Source organism: Wolffia australiana, chromosome 17 (assembly GCF_029677425.1).
Source record: "Wolffia australiana isolate 7733 chromosome 17, ASM2967742v1".
Taxonomy (NCBI): Eukaryota; Viridiplantae; Streptophyta; class Magnoliopsida; order Alismatales; family Araceae; genus Wolffia; species Wolffia australiana.
Genome location: NC_135851.1, coordinates 2092276 through 2119586, shown reverse-complemented (window position 1 = coordinate 2119586; position 27311 = coordinate 2092276). Strand labels below are relative to the sequence as shown.

The following is a 27311-nucleotide window of genomic DNA, read 5'->3' as shown; positions in this document are numbered from 1 at the left end:
TATTCTTTGCAATGTTTTGAGTCCAAAACTGTCATTTAAGTTTTATGTTTTTTTATGTGCATCATTAGGGGAGAAAGTGAATACCCCGTCTGACTTTATTATTGGATAAAGATAAACCACTATAAAGTTTTCAATCCTGTTTGTTTATTTTAATCTTACTTTAATCAATAATAGATGACTAAGCTATACAAATTACATAATAAGAAAAAAAGTGTAGTTGAAAAAGCCAAACCACTATAAAGTTTTCAATCCTGTTTGTTTATTTTTCTCTTACTTTAATCAATAATAGATGACTAAGCTATAAAATCACAATAAGAAAAAAGTGTAGTTGAAAAAGCCAAACCACTAAAAAGTTTTCAATCCTGCTTGTTTATTTTTCTCTTACTTTAATAAATATTAGACGACTAAACAAAAATGTAGCATACCCAAATTTAACCTCATCTAATTTAAACACCACTTTAAATCCACTTACTTACTAACTAAATTAAATAAATTTGGCCCAGATCACTGTTCAATTCAATTAAAACATTCTACAGCGTAAGAAAATGAATAATAAACTTGTGTTTTTACAAATTTCCTTCCAAAATAGGCAAATTAATATACAAAGATTTTTCTAATTTTCAACGATACTGGGTATGTCCCAATTATTATAGACTCCTAAAATTCAAAATTTTATAAAGTTTTGAAATATTTATAAAGTTCTTCAAAATTCATTATATGGTAGAACAGTCTTCTTTGCAGATTTCTCTAGTCATAAACCCTAAGTTTGATCCTGCTGCTCCTCTCTGGCGATCGTCCCCCACCGGTAAATCTCTTCTCGAACTCTTCGTTTTTCCATTCATCGATCGATTTTCCTGAGAAAAATCCCATCTTTTTGTAGTTCAAAGTCCCGATTTTTCTTCTGGAGATGAATTTGCGCGATTGCGACGATGAAGAACAGGAAGAAGAGATCTTCCTCGACGACGACGACATCATCGCGGAAATTCCCGTCGACGAAGAAGATCTTCCCGACGCAGGCGACGAGATTGAATTGGAAGCGGACGGCGAAGAACAGGACGATTCCCTTCACGTATTCACCGGCCACAAAGGCGAAGTTTACGCGATCGCATGCTGCCCTACCGATCCTGCCATTGTAGCCACCGGCGGAGGGGACGACAAAGGTTATCTTTGGAAGATTGGTAGAGCAGATTGGGGATCAGAGCTCCAAGGTCATGGCGAATCCGTCTCTGCCTTGGCATTCAGCGCAGATGGGGTTTTTCTCGCATCCGGCGATCTCAATGGGCTAATCCAAATCTGGGATTCCTCCACCGGATCTCACAGATGCAATCTGGAAGGCCCAGACAAAGGAATTCTATGGATCAAATGGCATCACAGAGGGCATATAATCATAGCAGGATCAGAAGATTCAACAATTTGGATGTGGAATGTTGATAAGAACACGTATTTGAATGTCTTCTCCGGCCACGGCGACGCCGTAACCTGTGGGGATTTCACCCCTGATGGAAAAACCATCTGCTCTGGCTCAGATGATGCTTCAATTAGACTCTGGAACCCGAAAACCGGCGATAGCCTTCGCGTCGTCGCCGGCAATTCGGACCCGGAACGAGGGGGAGTGACCTGCATTGCAATTACCGCCGATTCTGCGGTCGCCATTGCCGGATCGAAGGATGGGTCTGTGTTCATGGTGAGTATCCCCACTGGGAAGATGATCAGGTCTCTGTATAGCCATGCTGATTCTGTGGAGTGCATTGGGATCTGCTCTAGCCAGCCGTGGCTCGCAACTGGTGGATTGGATCAGAAGGTGGTGATATGGGATTTGCAGAGATCTTCGCTTCGTTGCAACTGCGAGCACGACGAAGGCGTCACATGCCTCTCTTGGTTGCAGAGTTCTCACTTCCTTGCCACTGGATCTGTTGATGGCAGAATTAGGATCTGGGACACGCTTTCGGGGAATTGTGTAAAGGTTTTCAATGGGCATTCTGATGCTGTGCAGTCTTTGGATGTTTCTGCTGATGGGGAGCATCTTGTTTCTTGCTCAATTGATAATACAGCCCGCGTGTTCGAGATATCGGAATTTCGATGAGGTTAGGATCTGCTTGCTTTCTTTGATCAGGCTGGGCTTTTTGCTGTGAATCTTTTTCCTATTAATGTTATTGGTGTTTCTTCATATGATCATATTTCAAATTTGTTCATCTAGTGGAATTGTTCTTGGGGTGTGTTAGATGATGGCGAACTCGTCATTACCATCCATGGGTGGAGTGGATGAGTGATATTTTTTTTTGAAGAAAGATAAGGGAGATCACACAAAACTGGACTTGGGGCATGGATGAGTGACATGGAAGAAATCATCAAGAATTGATGGATGATGATGATGGAATTGGAAATTGGATGATTACCATGGTAAAACATCATTGTACCCACATCATCTTCATTGATGATGCTGAACTAGAGGTGTCAGTTCATATCTCCTTCGTCAATCTTCATTATCGTCATCATCTATATTTGGAGTTGGACGACTCAGGATGATAATTTGCAATCTCCCAATGGATGAGGATGACAATGACCATTTGGCAACGTCCATTCGTCATGGTTATCCTTGGTGTCGAATCCTAATTGGACCCTTATTTTGTTTATCGCAGGACTTCTGTACCTATTCATAAATTGAATAAATTAGCAAGTTAACAACATTTGAAACTTCTAGATTATTTTTTTCTTTTCTTAGATAGCGTGGAATGTTTGCTGGAAATGCGCTGGAAACTAGGGACTCAAAGGAAAAAGGAATACTTTTTTTCTAGTGGGTAGTGTTCGCCTGTTCGATATCCGGATAAAATCAAGACGATTCAGAAACCAGATATCAGATATTAGAACAGATATCCTAGGTGTCAGACATGGTGGATGCTGGTATTGGGTATTGGAATCCGATATCTGTATATTGGTTATCAAAATGTGATCTAAAAATATAGGTTTATTTTTCTAACGATACACTGTCCCACACAGATGAAAATGAAAAAGGAAAATAGTGTAAATAACTTCAAACAATCGTTTTGTAAAAACAGCTGTGTTCTAGGAATTTCATGTTCTACCCGGTTCGCTCAGTCAACCTGATGTAGAGTTTGCAAAATCCTATGCCTTATGGGCTCAACTGGGAAAATAAAAACCATTTCTGAAATTCGATGTTCCTCCTAAGATTTCAACCTGTTCAACTTAAATAAATACTGATTATTTAGCTTTATAATGAATAGTATTGTTCTCTCAGAGAAAAATAAGTCCAACAGCTTAATTACCTATTTACATCTTTCACAATAAGACGTCAAATTGTTGGAATTATGTTCCAATTTATTCTACATTTAAATGAGTTGTTTTTTCACATTTTGCAAGTGCACCAGCTTGGATCTGCTTCGTGGTCATTGTATCAAGTTTTTGATCCGAGATGGAGGGCCAAGATTAAACTTTCCTGCGGAGATATTTTGGGTGGGTTTGAGCTATATTAGGCCTATTAGGCGTCTGCTCAGGACGGGACGGTTTTTTCGTCCCAGGACGAATAAACCGTTCAGTCCTGAGGTCTCGGACGATGGACGGTAAGGGAAGGACAAAAATCTGTCCAATTTGCTTCCGACGGTGGAGATCTTGCCATGTGGCAAGGGACTGCAAGAGGGAAAGAGGGAGCAGGTGAGAGGGAGAGGAGTGAGAATGGGCCTCAAATGGAGGATATTCTAGGGTTCCACCAGCCCTTGTTCTCCCATCCCATCCAAGTCTCGGACATTGTTTAAAATCAATATAATATCATAAATCAACCACTTGGGCTAGTATGTACATATAGCTTAATATATTTATCATATGGAATATCACTGAGTTGGAGCCACCTTTTCCCCTCTCTTTAAAAAGAACATAATCAGCCACAACTTCTAACAAGTAACTGGGGTTGGTGAAAAATCTAAATAAATGCATAATGATTAGGACTTGGATCCAAAAATGCAATGATGCAAGAAAAAAAGATTAAATTATAATAACACACATATTCACATCTTTAAATTTACTCAAAATAATATAGATTCATGCTTAAATTCAAACATATAAATATATGTTATTAGTAACCCCTAGGAATGTAAGAGAGTATATTAAATACTGGTATAGAAATATTTTATTGTAGATTAAGGGGTTTAGAAGCGTAGAATGAAAATATGCTTAATGGTATCAAATCTTCATCAATTATTTTCCAAGTATACTTATCACCAGTTGGAACTAGGGTTTGATGAACCAAGCATATGTGATCGAATCAAATCTCGTAGAAATTTTGATCATTATAATGACCCTCATTACATTAGTATGAAAATATTTGATTGAGATAAATGACCAGATCCTGGTCAACTCAGATGGTCAATCTAATCCATTGGTTCATCTAACAATGAACTGCCAAAGATATTAAACAGATGGATCCATCACGTGTGCAGGCCCATTAAGTAGAACTTAACAGGGAGCCCAATAAAGGGATACCACATGGCAACCCTGGTATAGAAAGAGTTGTCATCAAGCAGAATATGTCAGGGAAGTGTTGCCAAATATATGAATCCATCAAAATTCCATTACCATTTTACAGGGTTTCATGCTGCTGCCATGGAGTTCTGCACTACTACCACTTTGCCATCGCCAAATAACTATGATGCTACCATTGATTTCCACACCATACTGTCGAACTGCTACAATGTCACTACCATGTTGTGTGCCAGTCATAAAATGCCTCGTATCACCATATATCTACATTGTTTTCATGAAGCCACTGTTGCACCACCACCATAGAGCCACCACTCAATCCCCTTATTACACGATTGTCACAGAACTCTTCTCTTGATTAGTATTTTTCTACAAAGGTTTATATTTTTATAATGGTATTACGTCCCCAATCTATCAATATGCCCAATAAATCCATTAGTGATGGGGGACCATCCAGCCTGAAAGGCGTATCTTTTGTGTTTTTTTTTCGCACGCGTGGTGTGTATCTGTTTTTTTTTTCCCTAATTGGGCCCCTCTTTTAAAATTTTGGGCCTTCTTCCCTTTTTTCTAAGGGGGAAGGCCCATATTCCCCCTATAAGAGGATATGGGTGTCCACGTAGGAGGGAAAGAGCCAAGTGAAAAAGAATTGAGTCAAAAATATAGTCCATTAGTATTTTCTAGGTTATTTTTAGGTTTTTTCTTTAATTGTTTTAGAGTTTGACGTATTTAAAAAATTGCCCATGCGAGAGAGAGAGGGGCTAGGGTTTAATCTTATCGTCGCCGGAGCGCTGGCGCCGCCGTCTCCGGCACCACTGTCTACGGGTTCTTCACGCCAGCCACAAGAAGCGGGCCGCGACCGCAGCCGCGAGTTGCGGCCACAGCTGCCTGCCCCGCGGTCGCTGTCGCGGGCAGCGAGCTCCCCCCTACGAGCCACGGGCGTCGTCGCCCAAATGCGGCCGAGGCAGCTGACAAGGGCGAACGAGATGGCCGAGGTGGCTGAGGCAGCCTCAGGCGGCTGATAAGGGCAGCCGAGACGGCCGGGGTCAGGCGACTGTGGCCTGCTCCGGCGGCTGTGGGCGCTTCGGGGGCTGCGGTTGCTGCGGGTGGCTAGAGCCATTCCGGCAGCCGTCTCTACTGCGGGTGGCTGCGCCCGTTCCAGCGGCTGCGGCCGCGGCAGGCACTTCGGCGGCTGCAGCTCGCTCACACTGCGGCGCCCGACGGCCGCTGCGCATCGCGCTGCTGATGGCGGCCGTGGCGCCGCCGCGGCAGCTACGGCCGTTTCGGCAGCCACGGTTGCGGATGGCGGCTGCAGCCGTCGTAACAGCTCCGGCCAGTGCAAGCGATTGCGGCAGCTAGCTGCGACGTTACTGTCCTCGCCATCGCACTCGCCTCCGAGCCCGCTGCCATTTCTACATGTGCCACACGTGCGCCTAGTGTTCCCCAGAGTAGTTTCGAGGAGAGCAATCGTCCGACGACCCGCCACCGCCACTTCATCGCCGCGAAGTACATGCTACCGCAGGATGAACCGCCGCCGCCGTTGTCGTCGATGCCTACCTCTGTCCACTAGTAGTTGGCTTACAGCCCTAGAAGCGATGCCATAAATCATCGTCGCCAATGTCCGATAGTACCTAGATGCAACCGCCTATGCCGCTGCTCGTTTACACCATCCTATGCCTGTGGCTACAGTCTCCTAGAGAAGCTTCAAGGGAGACGATCGCCGGATGACATGCCACCGCTAGTTCACCACCGCAAAGTACATGTCGTCGCAGGATATACAGCTGGCTCTGCACCGCCGACGCCTATCTTTGTTGCCTTTAGCAAGTAGTAGCTGAGGCTCAACCCATCACCGTTACCAATGCGGCCGCCATGTACCGTCGCTCCACTAATCAGCCCTCCTCTCCTTGTGGTGTAACACGAGCCTTTCGATCCCGGTGCGTCGTGTTACAGCAATTAGGCACCTCAAAGATGATCTATCAATATGATGGGTCCATCGCCTGATAGGAGAAACATGATAGAGATAAGACAATATTCCAGTGTGGATTGGAACAGTGAAGATGAATGAATAATTTTCATAATATCAAATGACCTTTGCATCTTGTTATATAAAGATACAATAGTAGTAAATCAGTTTATAATATTTTGTGGTTTCTACTATTCATTCTGATGAGTACATGATTTTATGGATCCCATTTACATATTATTATGTATTTGTTTCATATTTTGTGGACATTTATTCATTCAGGATAATGTTTTATTAATGTTTTTATACCTTTTTTTGAAAGAGATTCATTATTATGATGGCTGATTCTTATAGTCCTTGTGGGGAAGTACATAAAATAAAGGTAGCAAACAAATAGTGGTTTTCACTTACCTCCACATCAAAGGGAAGGATATGTCAAATGAATTCTATTCATATAGTTAACATTTTTTGTTGAAATAAAATTGAGGAAGTCTGCATATGAGAGAAATAATTCCTGGAATCTCCTTAGTCTCTGAATGGGAGAGTGGTACTCTATTCATGGATATATGATAATTTCCATGCAAATGGAGATACGAAATTCATAACCTGATTGCACTAATCAGCAATATATCAAAGCCCAACTTGCCTGCCAATGCTCACCCATCTAAAACATGTACAAAGTAAGATATTCCTTTATGAAAATAAATTTTATGTTGGCACCTTTATCGATGATAAATATCTGATATCTGATCTGTAACGATATCAGATATTGACATCCACATTATAACCAATAATGGATACTGATACTGGTATGAGGTACGGATACCGAATACCAACTATCTTATAGATAACCATAAGTGATGATTGCTCAAATTTATTCCATATTGCACATCGTTAAAGACCTTGACTGTATATGATAGTGTTATTGGGTGAGCAATATCTAAGTGAGGGTGTCATTGATGCAGCTACATGAAAATGTTCCAAAATCGATCAAGATGGAGACATTCACATAGAACAGAAGGTTGCATGATACATCTCACTAAATGAGCAGGCGTAAACTTAAGATAAAGTTAGCAAATATGGAAGCCTAAATATTTTTTTATAACGTAGATTTTTTGGCACCATGAAGTTTAGTACATTCATCACATGAATAATCCATGTCAGTGAATTCACATATTCAATTATTTAACGTATTTATATGCAGTGCTCACCAAAGTGGATACATGGAGGGGGGAACTTCATAGATAATTGTATAGTGTTGGGAGAAATTTGAAATGGGTGACAACTGAACAAATGAATTCACTTGTAAAAGTTAACATTCATGCTTATATTTTCTCAATTTATTATCTGACTAATATTGTTAAAGTATTTTAAACAATGATGATCACCTAACTCATACTGTTCAATTTTCAGGTAAAGGATACGCATAGCTTATTAAAATAATTGGCCTCATTGAGTTTCATCAAACAAAGAGAAATATCTAAGAAAAGTAAAAAAGGGGAGTTGAGCTACCTCGAAGGAAGCTCACTGGCAAATATTTCTGCCGAAGCTTTATAGAGATGAGTTCACAGTTGGGGGCCCATATGGAAATGTGATGGCGCGTCACCACCGGACGTCATCGAGCCAGCAGCAGAGGAGCAGCAGGACTTCCCCGACCCAACACCCGAGGAGCCGGCACTACCCAGCTCGCCACCGAGACGAGTCCAGCCACCACGGCGAGCCGCCGCAGCAACACGGGATTCCGCATTCCGTTACTCGGCATGACGCGGACGCCGACCACCGGAGCACACCGACACCTTCGGTTACCTTATTCTATAGCTTTTCGGTTTTATCGTGTTGTCGTGTAGCGGGGAAGGCTCCACATGAGGAACTCTTTCACCCCCCCCCTCGTTATGTTGGGCCTGACAAGCCCGTTTTCATTATTTCCTTTCCTTTCCTTGTTTGTTTTGCTGTTTTTGGACTTAAGGAAGGGCCTATCTTCACCCATATATAAGGGGAAGAGGTGGGCGCTTCCCCTTACTTTGACCTAAATTTTGAAGAATGGTATTTTGAGAAGAAGGGTCAGGTCGTGGAGAAGAATAGAAGAAAGAAGAAGAAGAGGAGAAGGAAGAAGAAGAGGGGAGGAAGAGGAGAAGGGGGAGAGGAAGGAGGAAGGGCAGCCGCCGCCACCGCCGCCAGCGCCGCCGCCACGCCCGCCGCGCCGCCGCCGCGCGCATCGCGCAAGGCCGCTGGCCGCAAGGCCGCGCTGCCGCCATCGCTGCGCGCGCCGCCGCGCCGCTCGCCGCTGGCGCTGCCGCGCTGCGCCAAGGCCGCCGCGCGCTGCGCCGCGCTACAAGGCCGCGCGCCGCCGCTGCCGCTACGCGCGGCCGCCGCGCTGGCCGCTGCTGCCCGCCGCCGCCGCTGCGCCATCGCCAAGGCGCCGTCGCGCGCCGCCGCCGCGCGCTGCGCCGCCGCGCGCGCCGCTCGCTGCGCTGCGCGCCGCTGCGGGCGCCCGCCGCTAAGGCCACCGCCAAGGCGCGCCGCGCGCCACCGCCGCTGGCCGCTGGCGCCGCCGCTGCCGCTGCGCTGCCACAAGGCGCCGGCGCCGCGCGCGCCGCTGCGCTGCCGCCGCCGCGCCGCGCGCTGGCCCGCTGCCGATCAAGGCGCGCCACCACCGTCGACCACATCTCCCGCACGCTCCGCGCTGACTGCGCACGCACCGCCTCTCGCACCAGTCAACCTCCGCGCACCCGACAACCCCTTCCTCCGAACCAGTTGGTGCGAAATCCGCCGCCAGCGCACGAAGGTACTCTGCTTTCCCTAGCCTCTTACGTCATTTATTTCCGCCAGTATTCTTTCGTATTGCCTCCACCGCTGGTTAGATAGGTGAGTGGGACAGATTGAGAGAACGACAAACAAAGACGAGCGTCTTACCTGTCCGACGAGTCGACGCCCGACGCGCGGTGAGCATTCCAGTGGGAGTTACCCCATTCGACGGCGTGCGCGCCGACCCACCCTGACGACTTGGAGGGCTGGACCGACCCAGCTTGGCGACCCCGCCCCGCCCGGTTGGCTCGAGCTTGTCGGCGCATTGCACGCATCGTTGTAGAATCATCGCCCCGCCATCGCCATACATACATTTCTGTTCTCCGCATATCCATCGTTGACGCCGCGACGTAATCCGATCAGTTAGCGATACGACACCGAAGTTCCTTCCTTCGGTGACGGTCGGACGCCGTTGAGACGACGTCCCGCATCAAATTGGTATCAGAGCCAGGCTGTGGTCGCCACAGCACGCCTCCGACTTCGCGCATCGCATCGCATCGCATCTAGTGCATCGCATCCATCGATTTTACGTGCATCCATATCGGTACCCAGGAATGGCCGAGAGACGCGATCCGCACGGATGGCGCAACGCTGAGGTTCTACCTCCCCGCGACGAGTCGAACTGTCGCGACGAGAGAGGCAACGAGATTGACCTTCGGGACCTCAACCGCCTCGCCGGTTGCGGAACCTACCTTACCCCATATCGAGGACACGCCGGTCCCACCCGGACGTCACGGGTGCTCCAGGCGCATCAAAATCACCGGCATCGCCCGGTGGTTCACGCCGATCCCAGCACTCCCCACGCGGCACACCGCGCGTCCTCGACGACTCCCGGTCGAGTGACTACAAAGACCGGGATACTACGAGGCGACGACCACACGGGAAATCTCCCGCCGCCGTCGAGTACTCTAGAGCGACCCCTGCACGGGTAGAGGACGAGACGACGGCGCCACTCGCCAGTACCCGCCAAGAGAAGAACTTCCGGAAGACCAAGGAGCTCAACGCGCGCATCGGGCAGCTAGGACGGAGCGCTTGAGCGGATGCTCACGACACCCGAGTGTCCGAGCACGGAGTTGAGGCGACCGGTTGCACGAGGCCCCTCGCCTTACGGGGCTGGTAGACCCGAATACCGTGGTCACCCCGACCCGGAACTTGCTGATGATTACGAGGCCCCTGATCGCCGTTTTACGCGCACCACCACCGTACGCCTAGCCAGGAGCCCATACGCGACCCAGGATGTCCGCGCTGGGACATGCATCGCCAGCGGGATGACTACACCCGTGGCCACGACGGGTCCCTTATGCTCGACCTGATCTCCCTATACGCCAGTACGAGCGCGACCAGCCGTGACTATCCGCCCGCCGGTTCGACCTCGTTCCTCCCGTGGTCCGCGGTTCGACGAGCCACCGCACGACGCGAGGATCACCCACGCCGCCACCCCGCCATATTACGGGCTGACGGTGCATGCCCACCACCACATCACCCGGTGCCTTGGGGACCGAGCACCGCGGATGGTCGCTCTACCACGGGACGACCGCGACACGACCCATTCCCGCCTGCCGCCCCATGGACCCGCGACGAGGAAACTACCCGCGCCCGGCGGCACTATGATGACGACAGCGCCGCGAGGAGCATCGCACGCATCCAGAGGAGCGCGGCGCGCCGACGCATCCGCCACGAGGGCTCGAGGAAGCCCAAGGAGTTCATTGACTGGGAATCAAAATGAACTCGTATTTCAGGTGGTACAGGATGGATGACGACCTTTGCGCCGAGCACGCAGAGACACGCTTGACGGACAAGCCAAGATCTTCTGGGAGAATGAGCAATTCTCGCCGAACGACGAGGACAGCCCATTATGTCATGGGCAGAAATGGCGCGGAAGCTAAGGAACAAGTACGTTCCTCGCCAGTACCAGATGACACTCTTCCTTCGTGGCTCGACCTTAAGCAAGGTCGACTCGTGTCGGAGTACATCGAGGCTTTCGAGGAATGCCGGATGCGTTGCCGCCGTGGAGGACCCCGCGTCATCATCGGCCTCTTTGCCCACGGCCGCCCGCCTTGCGCAGCAAGGTCCTTGACTGCCAACCGGCAGAGGTCGATGAGGCATACCACCCAGTGGAGCACATGGATCCACCTGTCGAAGACACCCCGCGCCAACGCGCATACACCACGCCGCGAGTTCCTACGGTTCGGCTTGCACCGCTGCTCCACCCTACCCGCGACCACTCGGGTTGCACCGGTCACCGGGGCCAAGGAACGACCCCAACCACCTCGATGGGGTCTACCCGCAAGCCCGGCCTCGACCGCGATGCCCGCCCGTAGCGCTGCACCAAGTCAAGCACACATCACGTGCTACAAATGCCAAGGACGAGGGCACCGGGCACACCAATGCCCATCTACACTTTTGATTGATGTCGGGAAACCGAACAGGATTATTGCGATGGAGCCGACGTATTCGTGAGGACCACTATCACGGAACGAGGAATGCGCCTTGAGTACGAGGAGCCCGATGGACAGATAGGGTTCATCCAGATCATCGAGGCGCGAGGAGCCCCACCCGTGACAGGCCGTGCCCGTCCGGCCGTTAGCCAACATCGCTGTCGACACACCCGCAGCAGTAGAGATAGGATATCACCGCGGGTTGACAACTCCGCTAGACTGCCACGGGCCGCTCAACAGCCGACACCGTTCGATGATGCGGCCATCCGCACGCCGATCTTCTACACGCATATCAAGATCAACGGCAAGGCATGTAAGGTGATCGTGGATAGCGGTAGTTGCATCAACGCGATCTCAGATACTATGGTCAGCGGCTTAGGTTGACTTCGATAGAGCACCCCACGCCGACGTTTCATGGATCGACGCTTCATCACTATCTGTGAAGCGTCGGTGCCGCGTCCCCTGAAGGTGAACACATACGCCGAGGACGTGCTGTGATGTACTACCCATGAAGGTGGGTAGCATCATCCTCGGTCGGCCGTGGTTATATGATCACGACGTCACCTTAGCAGGGCGCGTGAACACCTGCTCCTTTATGCACCAGGGGCGACGAGTTACGTGGCACCCGTACACCACCACGGCCGGCGGCAAGCCGCCGCGACCGACCAGTAGGGTTAGTGATAGTCCGAGGACCCTTATTCACTCGCGACCTTGGCCGCGAGGGTGACGATACACCTATGTGTCTGGCCGTCACCCTTGACGTCCCTGCTGACCGTGCAGTGACCCCTCGCACCCCAGAGGTTGAGGCTCTCATATCGGAGTTCGAGATATCTTCCGGAAGAGCTACCAAGCGGATTACCCCGATGAGGAACATACAGCATGCCATCGACTTGGTGCCCGGTGCCGCTCAACCTACCGCATTACCGCATGGAGCCGCGGCACGAGGAGTTGCTACGGCAAGTGAGGAGCTTTGGGAAGGGCCTCATCCAGGAGAGCATGAGCCCTCGCGCTGCACTCCGCCTCCTAGCGCCCGAAGAAGGATGGCACGTGGCGCATGTGTTGCGATAGCCGTGCCATCAACAAGATAACGGTCAAGTACCGTTTTCCCATTCCGCGTGTGCAGGATCTATTCGACATGATGGCGGGATCCACTATCTTCTCCAAGATAGACTTGAGGAGTGGGTACCATCATACGGATCCGTCCCCGCGACGAATGGAAGACCGCCTTTAAGATAAAGGACGGTTTATATGAGTGGAGGGTTATGCCTTTCGGCCTCTCCAATGCGCCCAGTACCTTCCAACGCCTCATGAACGAGGCATCTGCGCGCCTTCATAGGGAAGTTCGTGGTCGTCTACGCCGGCGACATCCTCGCCTATAGCAGATCCAGAGACGAGCATGCAGACCACCTTCGCAGGTCTGCACCATCCTACTGGCAGAGCAGCTCTACGCCCACCCCAAGAAGTGTAGCTTCCTAGCGTCCGAGGTTGCCTTCTTAGGGTTCATCGTGTCCGCCCAGGGCGTAGCCGCCGAACCGGAGAAGGTCCGGGCCATCACGTCGTGGCCGACCCCGGCAAACATGCACGACGTTAGGAGTTTCATAGGACTGGCGACTTTCTATAGATTCATACGGAACTTCAGTTCGTGCCCCATCACCGACTGCCTCAAGGAGAGGAGTCGTCACCTGACACCGGCAGCAGAGAGAGCTTTCCAGCAGATAAAGCTCATGATGACACAGCGCCGGTACTATGGCTTCCCGACTTTGGGAAAGTGTTCGAGGTTACATGCGATGCCTCAGGTATCGGCATCGGAGGCGTCCTCAGCCAGGAGGGCCACCCCGTGGAGTTCTTCAGCGAGAAGCTGAACGATGCCAGGCTTCGATACTCCACGTACGACAAGGAGTTCTACGCGGTCATCCAAGCCTTACGGCATTGGAGACACTACCTCCTATCATCGGAGTTCGTGCTCTTCTCGGATCACGAGGCGCTCAAGTACCTGCACTCGCAGCAGAAATTGAGCGATCGGCACGCCAGGTGGGTCGAGTACCTACAGGACTACACCTTCGTCATCAAGCACAAGAAGGGCAAGGACAACGTCAGAGCCGACGCCCTCACCGGAGAACTCACGTGCTCAACGCCATGAAGGTGACAGTCTTGGGGTTCGAGACCATCCGAGATGGGTACGAAAACTGCCCTGATTTCGCCCCATCAACGCGAAGTCCGACGAGGACCATCCTACGATTACAAGGACTATGTCCCATCGACGGATACCTGTTCTTTAAGAACAGATTGTGCGTACCTCGCACATCACTACGCGACTTCCTCACTTGGGAATGTCACGCCGAGGCCTTAGCGGTCATTTTGGCGCGACAAGACGATCGCCGCCATGGAAGGCCAATTCTACTGGCCTTCCTAAAGCGCGATGTTGGCAACATAGTTGCCCAGTGCGTGTATGTGCCTTGGCCAAGCAGGTCAAGAAGAGCGCCGACTTTATACCCCATTGCCGACGCCGAGGCGCCCTCGACGACGTGAGCATGGACTTCGTCTTGGGACTGCCCGCATCGCGAGGCACCACGACTCCGTCATGGTAGTCGTGGATAGGTTTTCGAAGATGGCCCACTTCGCGTTCTCGCGCGAAGACGCTCGACGCCGTGAAGGTCGCCCAGATCTTCTTCCGAGATCGTGCGCCTCCATGGCCTGCCATCCTCGATCGTGTCCGATCGTGACGTGCGCTTCACGAGTTACTTCGAGGACCTGTGGAGCCTCTTGGGCACGGCTCAAGTTCTCGACTGCCTTACCATCCGCAGACCGACGGTCAGACGGAGGTGGTCAATCGTAGCTTGGGCAACCTACTACGTTCCCTCGTAGGTGAACACCTCGCGTCTTGGGATCTTGTCATACCACGCGCTGAGTTCGCATACAACTCCTCGGTGAACAGAACCACCGGGTTGAGCCCCTTTGAGATCGCCTACGGCCGGGCACCCGTCGACCCCTAGACCTAGCTCCCATAGATCCTCATGTTAGGGTTTCCGAGGACGCACTTGCATTTGCCCAGCATGTCTCTGCATTACATCATCGCATTCATGATAGGATCACGCAGCAAAATGCATTGTACAAGCAAGCCGCCGACTTGCATCGCCGACCCAGAGCATTTGACGTGGGAGACCTAGTGATGGTCAGACTCAGGCCGGAGAGATACTCTCCCGGGACGGCAACGAAGCTGCATGCTCGCAGCGCCGGCCCGTTCCGGATCCTCCGTAGAGTGGGCGACAACGCGTACGTCGTCGAAATTCCTCCTACGTGGGGAATAGGCTCTACATTCAATGTGGCGGACCTAGCTCAGTACCGGGCCCCTTCTTCCTCCCCACCCCCAACCTCTCTAGACCCCTTCAGCGTGAGTGAGTTTGCCGACACCACTCCCCCAATTGTTTCACCCGATAGGCACGAGGCAATCGATTGTGTACTGCAGGAGGTAATTGACCATGCAGGTGGGGAAGCATCGAGGAGATTCCTAGTACGTTGGGCGGGCCACACCTGCGCGGACGACACGTGGGTTACAGAACAGGAGCTCCGACGCCTCCGTCCCGACCTCCTTCCACCGTCGCCGATCCTCCACCCTGACTCGCCGGAGTCGAGTCCTTCCCACCCCGGGAGGGTTGATGGCGCGTCACCACCGGACGTCATCGAGCCAGCAGCAGAGGAGCAGCAGGACTTCCCCGACCCAACACCCGAGGAGCCGGCACTACCCAGCTCGCCACCGAGACGAGTCCAGCCACCACGGCGAGCCGCCGCAGCAACACGGGATTCCGCATTCCGTTACTCGGCATGACGCGGACGCCGACCACCGGAGCACACCGACACCTTCGGTTACCTTATTCTATAGCTTTTCGGTTTTATCGTGTTGTCGTGTAGCGGGGAAGGCTCCACATGAGGAACTCTTTCACCCCCCCCTCGTTATGTTGGGCCTGACAAGCCCGTTTTCATTATTTCCTTTCCTTTCCTTGTTTGTTTTGCTGTTTTTGGACTTAAGGAAGGGCCTATCTTCACCCATATATAAGGGGAAGAGGTGGGCGCTTCCCCTTACTTTGACCTAAATTTTGAAGAATGGTATTTTGAGAAGAAGGGTCAGGTCGTGGAGAAGAATAGAAGAAAGAAGAAGAAGAGGAGAAGGAAGAAGAAGAGGGGAGGAAGAGGAGAAGGGGGAGAGGAAGGAGGAAGGGCAGCCGGCCCGCCGCCGCCACGCCGCCGCCGCTGCCGCCGCCGCTGGGCCGCGCCGCCGCAAGGCATCGCCGCCGCGCGCCGCCGCTGCGCTGCGCCGCGCCGCGCGCGCCGCCGCTGGCCGCCGCGCCGCTGGGCCGCTGGCTGCGCCGCCGCAGCGCCGCGCGCGCGCTGCGCCGCCGCGCGCTGACGCGCCCGCGCGCGCCGCTGCCGCCCGCTGCGCCGCGCCGCCCGCTCGCCAAGGCCGCTGCCGCTGCGCCGCCGCGTGCCGCGCGCTCGCCGCCGCCGCGCTGCGCCGCCGCGCGCCGCCGCCGCGCTGCGCCAAGGCGCGCCGCCGCCAAGGCGCCGCTGCTGCCGCGCGCCGCCGCCAGCGCGCCGCCGCGCCGCCAAGGCTTATCGCCGCCGCGCGCCGCCGCTGCGCGCCGCTGCTGCGCGCTTACCGCCGCGCGCTGCGCGCGCCACCGCTGCGCCGCGCTGCGCTGCCGCTGGCGCCACCGCGCTGGGCTGCCGCTGCCGCGCGCCAAGGCGCCGCCAGCGCGCTGCCGCCAAGACGCCGCCGCCGCGCGCTGACCGCGCGCCGCTGCCGCGCCGATCGCGCCACCACCGTCGACCACATCTCCCGCAGACGCTCCGCGCTGACTGCGCACGACCGCCCCTCCGCACCAGTCAACCTCCGCGCACCCGACAACCCCTCCTCCGAACCAGTTGGTGCGAAAATCCGCCGCCAGCGCGAAAGGTACTCTGCTTTCCCTAGCCTCTTTACGTCATTTATTTCCGTCAGTATTCTTTCGTATTGCCTCCACCGCGCTCGGGTTAGATAGGTGAGTGGGACAGATTGAGAGAACGACGAAACAAAGACGAGCGTCTTACCTGTCCGGTACGAGTCGGGACGCCCCGACGCGTGTGAGCATTCCAGTGGGAGTTACCCCATTCGACGGCGTGCGCGCCCTCGACCCACCTCGGACGACTTGGAGGGCTGGACCGACCCAGCTTGGCGACCCGCCCCGCCCGGTTGGCTCGAGCTTGTCGGCGCATTGCACGTACCGTTGTAGAATCATCGTCCTCGTCATCGTCATACATACATTTCTGTTCTCCGCATATCCATCGGTTGACGTCGCGGACGTAATCCGATCAGTTAGCGATACGACACCGAGTTCCTTCCTTCGGTGACGGTCGGACGCCGTTGAGACGACGTCCGGCATCAAAATGCCAATTAGAGTGGGCTTATCTTCACCAAGGGCTTATCTCAACCAAGGGTTTATCTCCACCAGGAAGCTGGGTTTTACTCCACCAAGGATCAGCCCTAGCACTGCATTTTTTACAGTGTTTTTTGTTTCAGGACTCATAAATCAGTAGAATAGCCTTCTTGTATTTTTTAGGGCTAAAGGAGAGTGACAAAGACTCTACCAAGGCTAGAATAATATATGGAGGTGTTAGAGAGGCTCCATGAGAATCAGATCTTCACCAGCATGGAGGACATGAGTTGTAGATGCATGATGATGCCAGGATGTGACAATCGGCACCCCTTTCCCTTATACTGTGAAACCAGGGATATTTGGTTACCTAAACAATTCTTAGTGGAAATATTTAGTATTTGTCGTTAGTTCAAATTGGATCAAAATATCTAGAATTGGGTTCTTCCAATTCCTTGAGATAGGCTGGGTTAGGCATTTCGTCAAACAATTGGCGCCACTCTGCATTTCTGATATTTATTTCTTATTTTCTCTTTGATTTTATTTTAATACTATGTTAAATAACTACTTAAATATTTTAGATATACCTGCATTCACTATATCTTGACATTATCCACTCTCCTCTGTCCATTAACTTGCATAAGTAATCATTAAACCGATCTTATTATTCCTATGAGTCCCATTTCTCTTTCTCTATATTTCTTAGCTCTTATATCTATTGAAAAATCAATATAAGTTTCCCCCTGAAAATCCAAATCTCAATCCTTATTATATTAAAATTAATAATACCTTTCTTCATTCATATCCTCTACCAATCACTTATAAATAATAAAATAATTTCCTTATCTTAAAAAACTTCTCTATCATTCTCTTTGCCCTGTTTATCGATATACTGTTTGACGTCATTAAATAAACTTCATCCATATCATAAGTACGTATCCTAATTATTCTTAGCATTGTCCTTCCCAAGTCCTTACCACACTTATTATCATTATCTTACTAAGTCTAAATTATTACATACCCATTTTCCAATTATCTTTCTTATGATCGTCAAACTATCTCTTCTTCTTCTTTTATAACTCTAATTAGACTTATCTCAAATCACCATTTCATATCGAGATTACCTCACTCACAACAAGACATCTCAAATGATTTTAAATATATAAAAAATATTTCGTTAAAGCAAATTAAAATTACATTAACATAAAATTTACACCCCTTGATTTAATGTATCAGGCATGCTTGAAGTTTGTCGACAAGACTCCAGCAAACTAAAAGATGGAAAAAAATATTGATCACCTGATGTGTTCATACCACTTCACATGTAAAAAAGTAAGGGGAAAATCAAATATATTCAAGGAATATACTAATATTAAAAATTGAATGTAAAAATAGAATATATTTGTTATTACTAACTCTGGATTCCTTGAATATCTTCAAAATTAGAAGTAGAAATTGAAATATATTATTCATACCAACTCTCTGTTCCTTGAATATAGGGTCCCACTATATCTGTTATCCCAAAAATCAGGAACATAGACGATACATGATTTGGATTTTCGTAACGGATAATGATTTTTGTGGTTGAATGAATAATGGTTCTGAATATTGTTAGGTTGCTATCAACATGAGATACCGATATCTTTTAGCATATAAAAATAACCATTGTGATTTCGATATTGGAACATATAACATATAATGTGAGAAAATTTTTAAATGAGCATCAAAATAATGTCTCATTTAAAAATAGTGAAAAACCTGATTCAGCTGTTTTCTAGGATTCTTTTTTACTGACTTACTGTAAGTTTTATGGGCTAGATTTTGTAATCATATATGTTTGAAAAAGGTGCTAATTACAGGACCTATAACTCCCTTGGGTTTTTTGTGCATTCAATATTTTTTTACCTGATAATTGGAATATATTTGTGAAAAATATATACAAATTTATCTCACAAGGGAACCATTGGCCATGGTTGTCTGGCTAGTGATTTGATATATAATTAAATTGATAATAAAGATCTAATCAAAATATCCATGAAATTATAATCAATATTATACTAATACTATAAGATCTAAACTTTAATTAGACCCTCTTACCTCATCATGGTGTACGTTGAGCAAACCATATGGTGAAATAAATATTTTTACTGTATTTGATTAAATTAATTTATTTAAATCTAGATTACATGATATTGTTATAATAGATATGAAAGATACATCAGGGAAATTAAATATGTTTGCAATAATTGAAATATCAAACAAAATCCTGATACTAAATTATTGTTCCACATTAAAGGCATTGTAGGATACTTGACCAAACATATATTCTGAAAAATAGAGGACGAGTAAAAACAATGGGCAGGTTTGATGCAATTGAAGCCACATAGTGTTGCATTCCACAAGCCATCCATTGCCACTATGGGATACTTGGGCCGATGGAGGTAACCTTTGATAGTGGCTGTGGATGACCTGATGCTAGAAAAAGGTTAGCATCACTACGGAAAAGTTTTGGTGGCTCCAATGTATGTGATCAGTTTATGGGTTAGAGGACATATCATGGCTAACAGGGATGCATGGCTCAGTTATGGGGTCAACTTGAATCAAGGACGGCTTAGAAGTTTTCATTTCATTCTTGCCTCAATCAGGTCAATTTGCTCCAATGAGAATGGAAGGACATTGGTTGTGGTGAATTGATAAGTTAATTCATCCCTTTCATTTTTTTGTCCACGGATTCAGAATCAGAGTGATGACGTTCATACTTGATTCTTATGGTTGCTTCATGAGGCATTGTAGTAGCAGTCACACACTGCATCGAGGTTGGGCTTCCGTTTCCTCAGGTGGTGGCATGACACATGTTATTACTCCATGGTACTACTAAGATTTCGACAGCAAGTGAAAAGTTAAAAACATATTTTGCTACCAAAAAATGTTCTTTCCATGTCTGAATGGTAACAAATGATCAACTAATATTCTATAACCATGCAATGAATGAAAGAGAATGTATTGCACAATCTTAGGGGTGATTGAATTTACAAGGCTTGGGGAACTAAGCTGGAAGCCCTATTATTCAAATGCCCTATCCCTTACAATAGTTGGGTGTTAATTTTACTTTCAAGACAAACCACGAGTGCCTCAATAGTCAACACATCTAGTTGTGATCACTTGTATGAAACAAGTGCTTGACCAAAAACACAACCAATGTGATGGAACACTTGCTATGAGCACCAATAGAAATTCACATGTAATCTTTGCTAGTGATGGTAGAGAAAAGCACCTTTACTAGCTTGTGTAGGTAGATGTTGCCTGATAGGGCCGATAGTAGTACACTGTTTGAGACGGAGTAAGGGCCCTTCTCACCTCTTCGTCCGGTGAAAAAAAGTGTCTGATTGGGGTAAAAGAACTTAGGATCATCAATCTCTTCCTTAAAGATTGGAGTGAATCGATGTCGGTCGTTATCTAAAGACAACCTGATGTCGAATTCCAAAAACCAGCAAGAGATTTCCCACTCTTCTTTGATCTGTCTTAGGGCCGAGTGGCAGCGTTGACCCGAGCGGAATTGCGATGTGTCTGAAAACATGGGATCATAAATGGATTCGGGTACCATTCTTTTCGCCTTTTTCATGATCTTTTCTATAGGTAGAACTACTGTGAGCGGTCTAAACTTCGACCCTTATTTCATTTATAAAGGGGAGAAAAGCCCCTTTTTTGCTCTACAACCTCTTTCTTATGTTAAAAAAAACACACATACTGATAAGCCAAAAATAGGGGTAAGTTTATGCAATTTTAAACCCTTGTCGTTGTCAATTTTTGCTTATACAATAAAATTTATAAAACCTCACTGAAGTTGCACAATGATGAGTAGAGGTATCGTCCAAGGGAGGCTAGTAAGGAGTTCAATTCGATGATTTATCAATGATTAAGATTAATTTGATCTTCAATGAAGATCAAATCAACCTAATTAGACAAAGAATTTAGAGAGGGAGGTAGAAGAGATGAGAAGAGTAGAAGAAACAAGTAAGCTCTAGGTTGAATTAATTGATCCAAATGGAAGGATCATGGAATTCAATTAGAGGGATTAGGAAGGAAATTCTGATTTAGTTTGTTGGTTTTTGTAAGTTTGACAATTCACAACTAACTACACTTTTAGATAACAAATAAAAAAAGACATTTTAATCTCCCTAGAAATTAAAGTTTTTTAGAGTTTTCTTTTGAAATACACTTGAATTCACACTTAAATCTCTCAATTTCTCCTCTCAATCCTAATCAGGACTTGTACATACCGCTCAAGCCAAGCGATTTAGAGGTTCAGAACAGAATCAAGAAGAACAATCAAGAAATTGAACTAATTTCATTCAAAATGCACCAAAAATTCAAATACAATGAAGGGAAAGGTACCAAAAAGGTTGATCCAGGCTGGGGCTCCTCTCTGTCTTGCAGCTGTGATAGAGAACCATCCAGAATGAGCTCCCTCTCTCGAAATTTGGCTTTTAAACTTAAGTTACATGTTAAAAATCACCATTTTACCCCCGTTTAGTAATTAATGTTTATCTATCTATGTAGGCTGGATCTAAATCGTACAGATAGAAAGAGGGGATCAAGAAGAACATATCCATTAAAAAATCATCTCAATCGGACTTCAGGATCAAAAGTTATCAATAAATAAATTTTAAACCAATTTAATCCATTGGATTTAAATTGATTTATTTATTCATTTCTTTTTTTAACACGCCATGGCGTGTCGCTCTCTCATTTGCTAGCGCATTTTGAATTCTCCTTTTTGCAGAAAAGTCCTTAAAAAGCCTGGAATTGCTGTTGGACGCCGCCCAAAAGTAATTGTGTATATGCCCCTTGCGCACTCTCTCTCCTCTGGTTTCTCCTAAAAATATTAAAAAATATATTAAATAATTGCAATAAAATGCCATAACATTTTAAATCATATCTTTACACCTGCAACCATGACCGAGAGCTATTTTGAGGGTATCATTGCAACAAAACTTTACAAAAAGGCCCTTCAAAGTTCAAAAATAATGTTAATACTCATTTTTTTCTTATAAATATATCTTTTTTCCTTAAAAAATGTATTTCTTCTTCAAATAAATCTCAGAAAAAACCTAAAAAATCCTAGAAAATTTCCTGAGTCATCAATGTACTGATAAATCTCAAAATTAAATATTAAACTTGCCGTTTTCATTCAAAAATAATCATTTCAAGCTCAAATAAATCCCTTAAAATTCATAGAATTAACAGAAAATTAGGGGGAAATCAGAAATCACTTGAAAACAGTATTTTCATGTAAATCAATGATAACAACCCTATTTTAAGCTCTTTAACTGCATAAAATTGTGCTAATATCATGAAATAAAGACCTAATTTAGGGTGTTATCATATACCCCCCCTGCTTAGACATTGCTAGTCCCTTAGCAACATTGAAGTAATTTGCCAAATTATCATTTTTTCCATCTTGTAGGTCAATGAACGAGTGTTGGACGTGTTAAATATATCAGTCACAAGCTGAGACAAAACACTAAATGACAATTTGAGTTTCGACCTTTTCAGGAATGTGGGGTTCCTTTCTCCTTGATCCGGATGCCTAAGTAGATGAAAAGGGGGTGTACTTGTTGCTAGGTACGACGCTGTACTCCAAAGATAACTCTCTGCACTCATTTGAAGCTGGTCTCACATCTCTCGCAAGCAAGATCATTAGCTCCCGGGGGTGGCGGCCACCGAGTAATTGTCTCTCCATTAGCTTTCCTCCTACCCAAAAATAGTAGAGGCCGATTTCCTCCTCATGTTGAACCCAAATATGGAAAATAACAAGAAGAATAGATGGCCACATGTTTGAAATTGTGATAGGAAAAATGGAATTCTCATGAAGGAAATGGGGTAGGTGTTAATAATGGGGTGAATGTATGGTCAAGGAGGTGTGGTGCTACCTAAGATAACCTACTCCCAAGATTTTAGAAGAAGTGAGAGAGATAAATGAGATCTGACCAATATGATGATCCATATACGTAGACCAATACTGCCATGAATGGGAAATTAACATAAGAAATTCATACATGTCAACCCCCCCCCTTTGACTTTATGTAAACATAACATTTATTTCATAACATTATCAGCACCTTTACTACTCCACCAGGTGCATGTAGTTTCACCCCCTCCTTGGTGCATAGTATGTAGGAAAATGGTGATGTTTTTCTAATAATCGATTCATTGCTATGGGCCTGATTGACCTGAACCTTTGATGTATGTATCACGTCTATCATGTACAGTTGCAGGTGTAGTAAGGAGAATACATTGAGCATAGGAGACCACCTTTGAGAAGAATGCCTCATCAAACATTATCCCCTCACAAAAGAGCTCAAGTATCCCTGTTCAAGGAAGGCATCATCATTTCAGAGAAGCTTCTCATAGTCAACCAGTTTTCTCTAAATAGTGATGCATACAAACATCAATGATGCATACAAATATTATGTGGTTGTCAAGCCAATCACACTACCATTTTTATTTAAGTTCATTGAATAAGATACTTGCATTCATTATTATTCTGTGTGATGTTTAAAATGAATTCCATGAATACTTGCAATGAATTAGTGAATTATGATGAGATCATAATATAGTGATCACTAGTCTTTAAACATGTATGCTAAATACTCATATTTGATGGATAATCGAGACGGATATTGAATTATCTATAGGTAGAATAGCACTAGCTGATCCTATTTATACGATAAGTATAGTTGATCATGTGGCTATTAGTGTGGTGACACTAAGACAGATAGTGGGTGCTCTTTGGAGAAAGATTTCACGGAATTAATTTGTACGAATGCCTGAATGGTATTATACCTAAACGCCAATCAAGTTGATTCAAGTCACACTTATATAAGTCATCCACTGACTTGGGACACCAAGGACATCTCGTGAGTAGACGACTACATTTTGACTATGACTTACGAGCCTCTAATCATGAGATACAAATAAGTTATAGATTGGATGTAGTAAGAAGCTTACGGAGATGATTAAGTGGTCAAGATGGGATCATCCACCCTCGGTATAAGAGGAAATTAACTCAAGGGAGATGATGTAGAAATATCCCCTAGCCAGGGTAGTGAGGATATTGCAAAAGGCGTTCTCTTATGATCCCCGTTACACATCAGTACTAATCGAATGATAGATTAGGGTTTAACGACAAACCATACCCTAAGTCATTCGAGAGTTTACGTCGATGGTGGATTATACATATACGGTAACCGATGATGGTAAAGGTTCCATGAGAGAGTTCGACACTACTCAGTATCTTCTAAAGCATGAGGTGTAGCTTGTCACCCTGCGGGCTAGAAACTTAACCTATCAAGTGGGTTAAATTGATCCTTATTTAATTAATATATATGTTGATATAGTTAATTAATAAGTTTGGTCAATAAATGTTATTGGGACACTAAAGTTATTAAATAAAATCATACATGGGCCTAGAGGGTCACATGCACAAAGGTCATAATGGCATTGGTTGGTATATTTTGCTTTGTAGGGTTTTTGAGAAAAACCTTAAGTGAAATATAAGGAGGGAAAGGGGTCTCATTTTAAGCACCCATGCAAGCCTGATTTGAGAGCCCCTTCCTTTCTCCATTCTCTTCTCCACTCATACAATGGAGAGCGTCTTCATGGTGAGGAGATCTTCTAGATTTTCAAGAAGAATCGAAGAAGAGTACGTGGAGATCCAAGCGTCGAGTGATCGCGTGGATACTTCTACAGGCCGGACGCGTGAATGGCTTCAGAACGATCTCAGAGTGGCAAAGTCAAGGGTGGATCGAGTTCCCCAAAAGGTACATTCAATGTTTCATTATAAAGATCAATTGTGAATCGATCGACACACTTCAACACCTATGGAAATGTGTTTTCCATGGACAAACCAAGGCACATAACCCAACAGCTCGCTCATCCTAAGGCAATCTCCTATCTGTGAACAATGCAGATTCTTTGAACCTCTTTATGACATCCTCCATGTACCCCGATATAATGTCTAGACCAGGAGGATGAATTCTCCAACAACTGACTTTGTAAATCAGCTCACCTGATCTGTCGTGTATACAAAGGTACCTAATAAAAAGGCAAACCCTTTGAGAAAATATTATTATTCGTGTGAGATCTTTGACTAGATCCCCTGTGATGTGAAGAATGCAGGTCCTACATCAATCAAATCTCACTTTGCAATAGCTGATGGAAATATATGTGGCTGGCAAGCCAATCACACATTCCACATCTCATTCCATGTTCATTAATAGAACATATTTATTATACTGCACGTGTGATGCTTATGATGAAGTCCGTGAACACATGATCGGGCTTAGTGAATTATGATGAGATCGTAATACATAGATCACTAGTCTTTAAGCATGTTCTCTAAACATTCATATTCGAAGGATACGTGAGAAGGACATCGAAGTATCCGGATATAATAGCACTATCTAGCCTCACTCATACGATGAGTATGGTCGTTCTCATAGCCATTAATGTGGAGACACTAAGGATAGATAGTGGGTGTTCTTTAGTGGAAAGAGTAAACTAAATTGATCTGTACGAATCCCTAAATGGTATTATACCAAATTGCCAATCAGGTTGATTCATGTCACAATTGTGTAAGTGGTCCTTAGACTTGAAACACCAAAGACATTTTGTGGACGGACGGTTGTACTTTGGCTATGGCCAACGAATCTCTAATCATGGGATTCTAAATAGTCTTAGTTCGTGTACATCAAGAAGTTTACGAAGACAATTGAGTGGTCAAGATGGGATTGTCCACCCTCAGTATAAGAGGTGATAGCTCAAGGAAGACGATACGATGAAGTCCTTGGCCAAGATAGTGAAATATCAGAGAAGAGCTCTCCGATGATTTCCGAATGCATTAGTTCTAACTCGGATGACCAATTAGGGTTTGACAGTTGTCCATACCTTAAGTCATCCAAGGAGCGTCATGTGGGTGAGGGATTATACATACAAGGTAACCGATGACGAACATGTTCCATGAGTGAGTCGATATACAATCTTCTAAAGCACGAGGTGTAGCTTGGCACCCCACGGGTTGGAGACTCGACCTATCAATTATGTTAAATTGATCTGACACTAATTAATGTATATGTTGATATGGTTAATTAATTTGGAAGGCCAAAAAAGGTTATTAGGCCGATGGAGTCATTAACTAGATTGATACATGGGCCTAGAGGGTCACACACAAATGGTCTTTTGGACGTCAAAAGATATACTTAAGTTTTGGGGGTTTTTATGAAAAAATACTGATAAGCAAAAAATAGGGGTAAATTGTATGCAATTTTAAACCCTTGTCGTTTTCAATTTGAGCTTATACAATAAAATTTATAAAACCCTAACTTAAGATGTATAGTGATAAGTAAAGGTATCGTCCAAGGGAAGCTAGTAAGGAATTAAATTTGATGGTTTTCTTGGTAATTCACCCCTAATTAGAGTTAATTTGATCTTCAATGAAGATCAAATCACCCTAATTAGATGAGAAATTTGGAAACGGGGGTAGAAGAGATGGGATGAATTGAACAAATAGGGAGCTCTAAATTGGCTTCAATTGATCCAGACAGAAGGGTCAAAGGGGTCAATTAGAGAGGTTGAGAGGGAAATTTTGAATTGGTTTGGTTGGTTTTGTAGGTTTGATAATTCAGAAGTAACTACACTATTAGATAATAAAAAGGAAAATTTAATCTCCAAGAATGTTAGCCCTTTTTATAAGTTTTTTTTATAGTTTTCTTTTATATGCATTTGGAATAGCTAGGAAATCTCTCAATTTCTCCTCTCAATCCTAGTCAGGGCTTGTACATTCCGCTCAAGCCAAATGATTTCGAAGTTCAAACATGGATCAAGAAGAACGATTAAGAAATGCAACTAACAACATCCAAAATACACCAAAAGTTCAAATACAAAGAGGAAAAAATACCAAATAGGTTGATCCAAGCTGGGTCTCCTCTCTGACTTGAAGCTGTGATAGAGCACCATCAAGAATGAGCTCCCCCTCTCGAATTTTAGCTTTTATACCTAGGTTACATGGTAAAAATCCCCATTTTACCCCCCTTTAATAATTAGCTTTTATTTATCACTGTAGGCTTGATCTGAATGATCCAAAAATATAGATAGAAAGAGGGAGTCAAGACGAGCAATTCTATAAAAAATCATCTCAATCGGACGTCG

At 46.2% G+C, this 27311-nt stretch overlaps 1 protein-coding gene across 4 annotated transcripts; it reads left to right on the top strand.

The window, feature by feature from the left end:
- Positions 1-706: 706 nt before the first annotated feature.
- Positions 707-3777, top strand: LOC144714441 (transducin family protein / WD-40 repeat family protein). 4 transcript variants are annotated; one of them, XM_078589187.1, is made up of 3 exons: positions 707-805; positions 881-2084; positions 3387-3777. In XM_078589187.1, the coding sequence occupies exon 2, from the start codon at positions 908-910 to the stop codon at positions 2081-2083; it is 1176 nt and encodes a 391-aa protein (XP_078445313.1). In that variant the 5' UTR covers positions 707-805; positions 881-907; the 3' UTR covers position 2084; positions 3387-3777. The 4 variants fall into 4 exon arrangements, with proteins under 4 accessions (XP_078445313.1, XP_078445311.1, XP_078445312.1 ...); XM_078589185.1 differs by having other exon boundaries at positions 3379-3777; XM_078589186.1 differs by lacking the exon at positions 3387-3777 and adding an exon at positions 2723-2874.
- The last annotated feature ends 23534 nt before the right edge of the window (positions 3778-27311 follow it).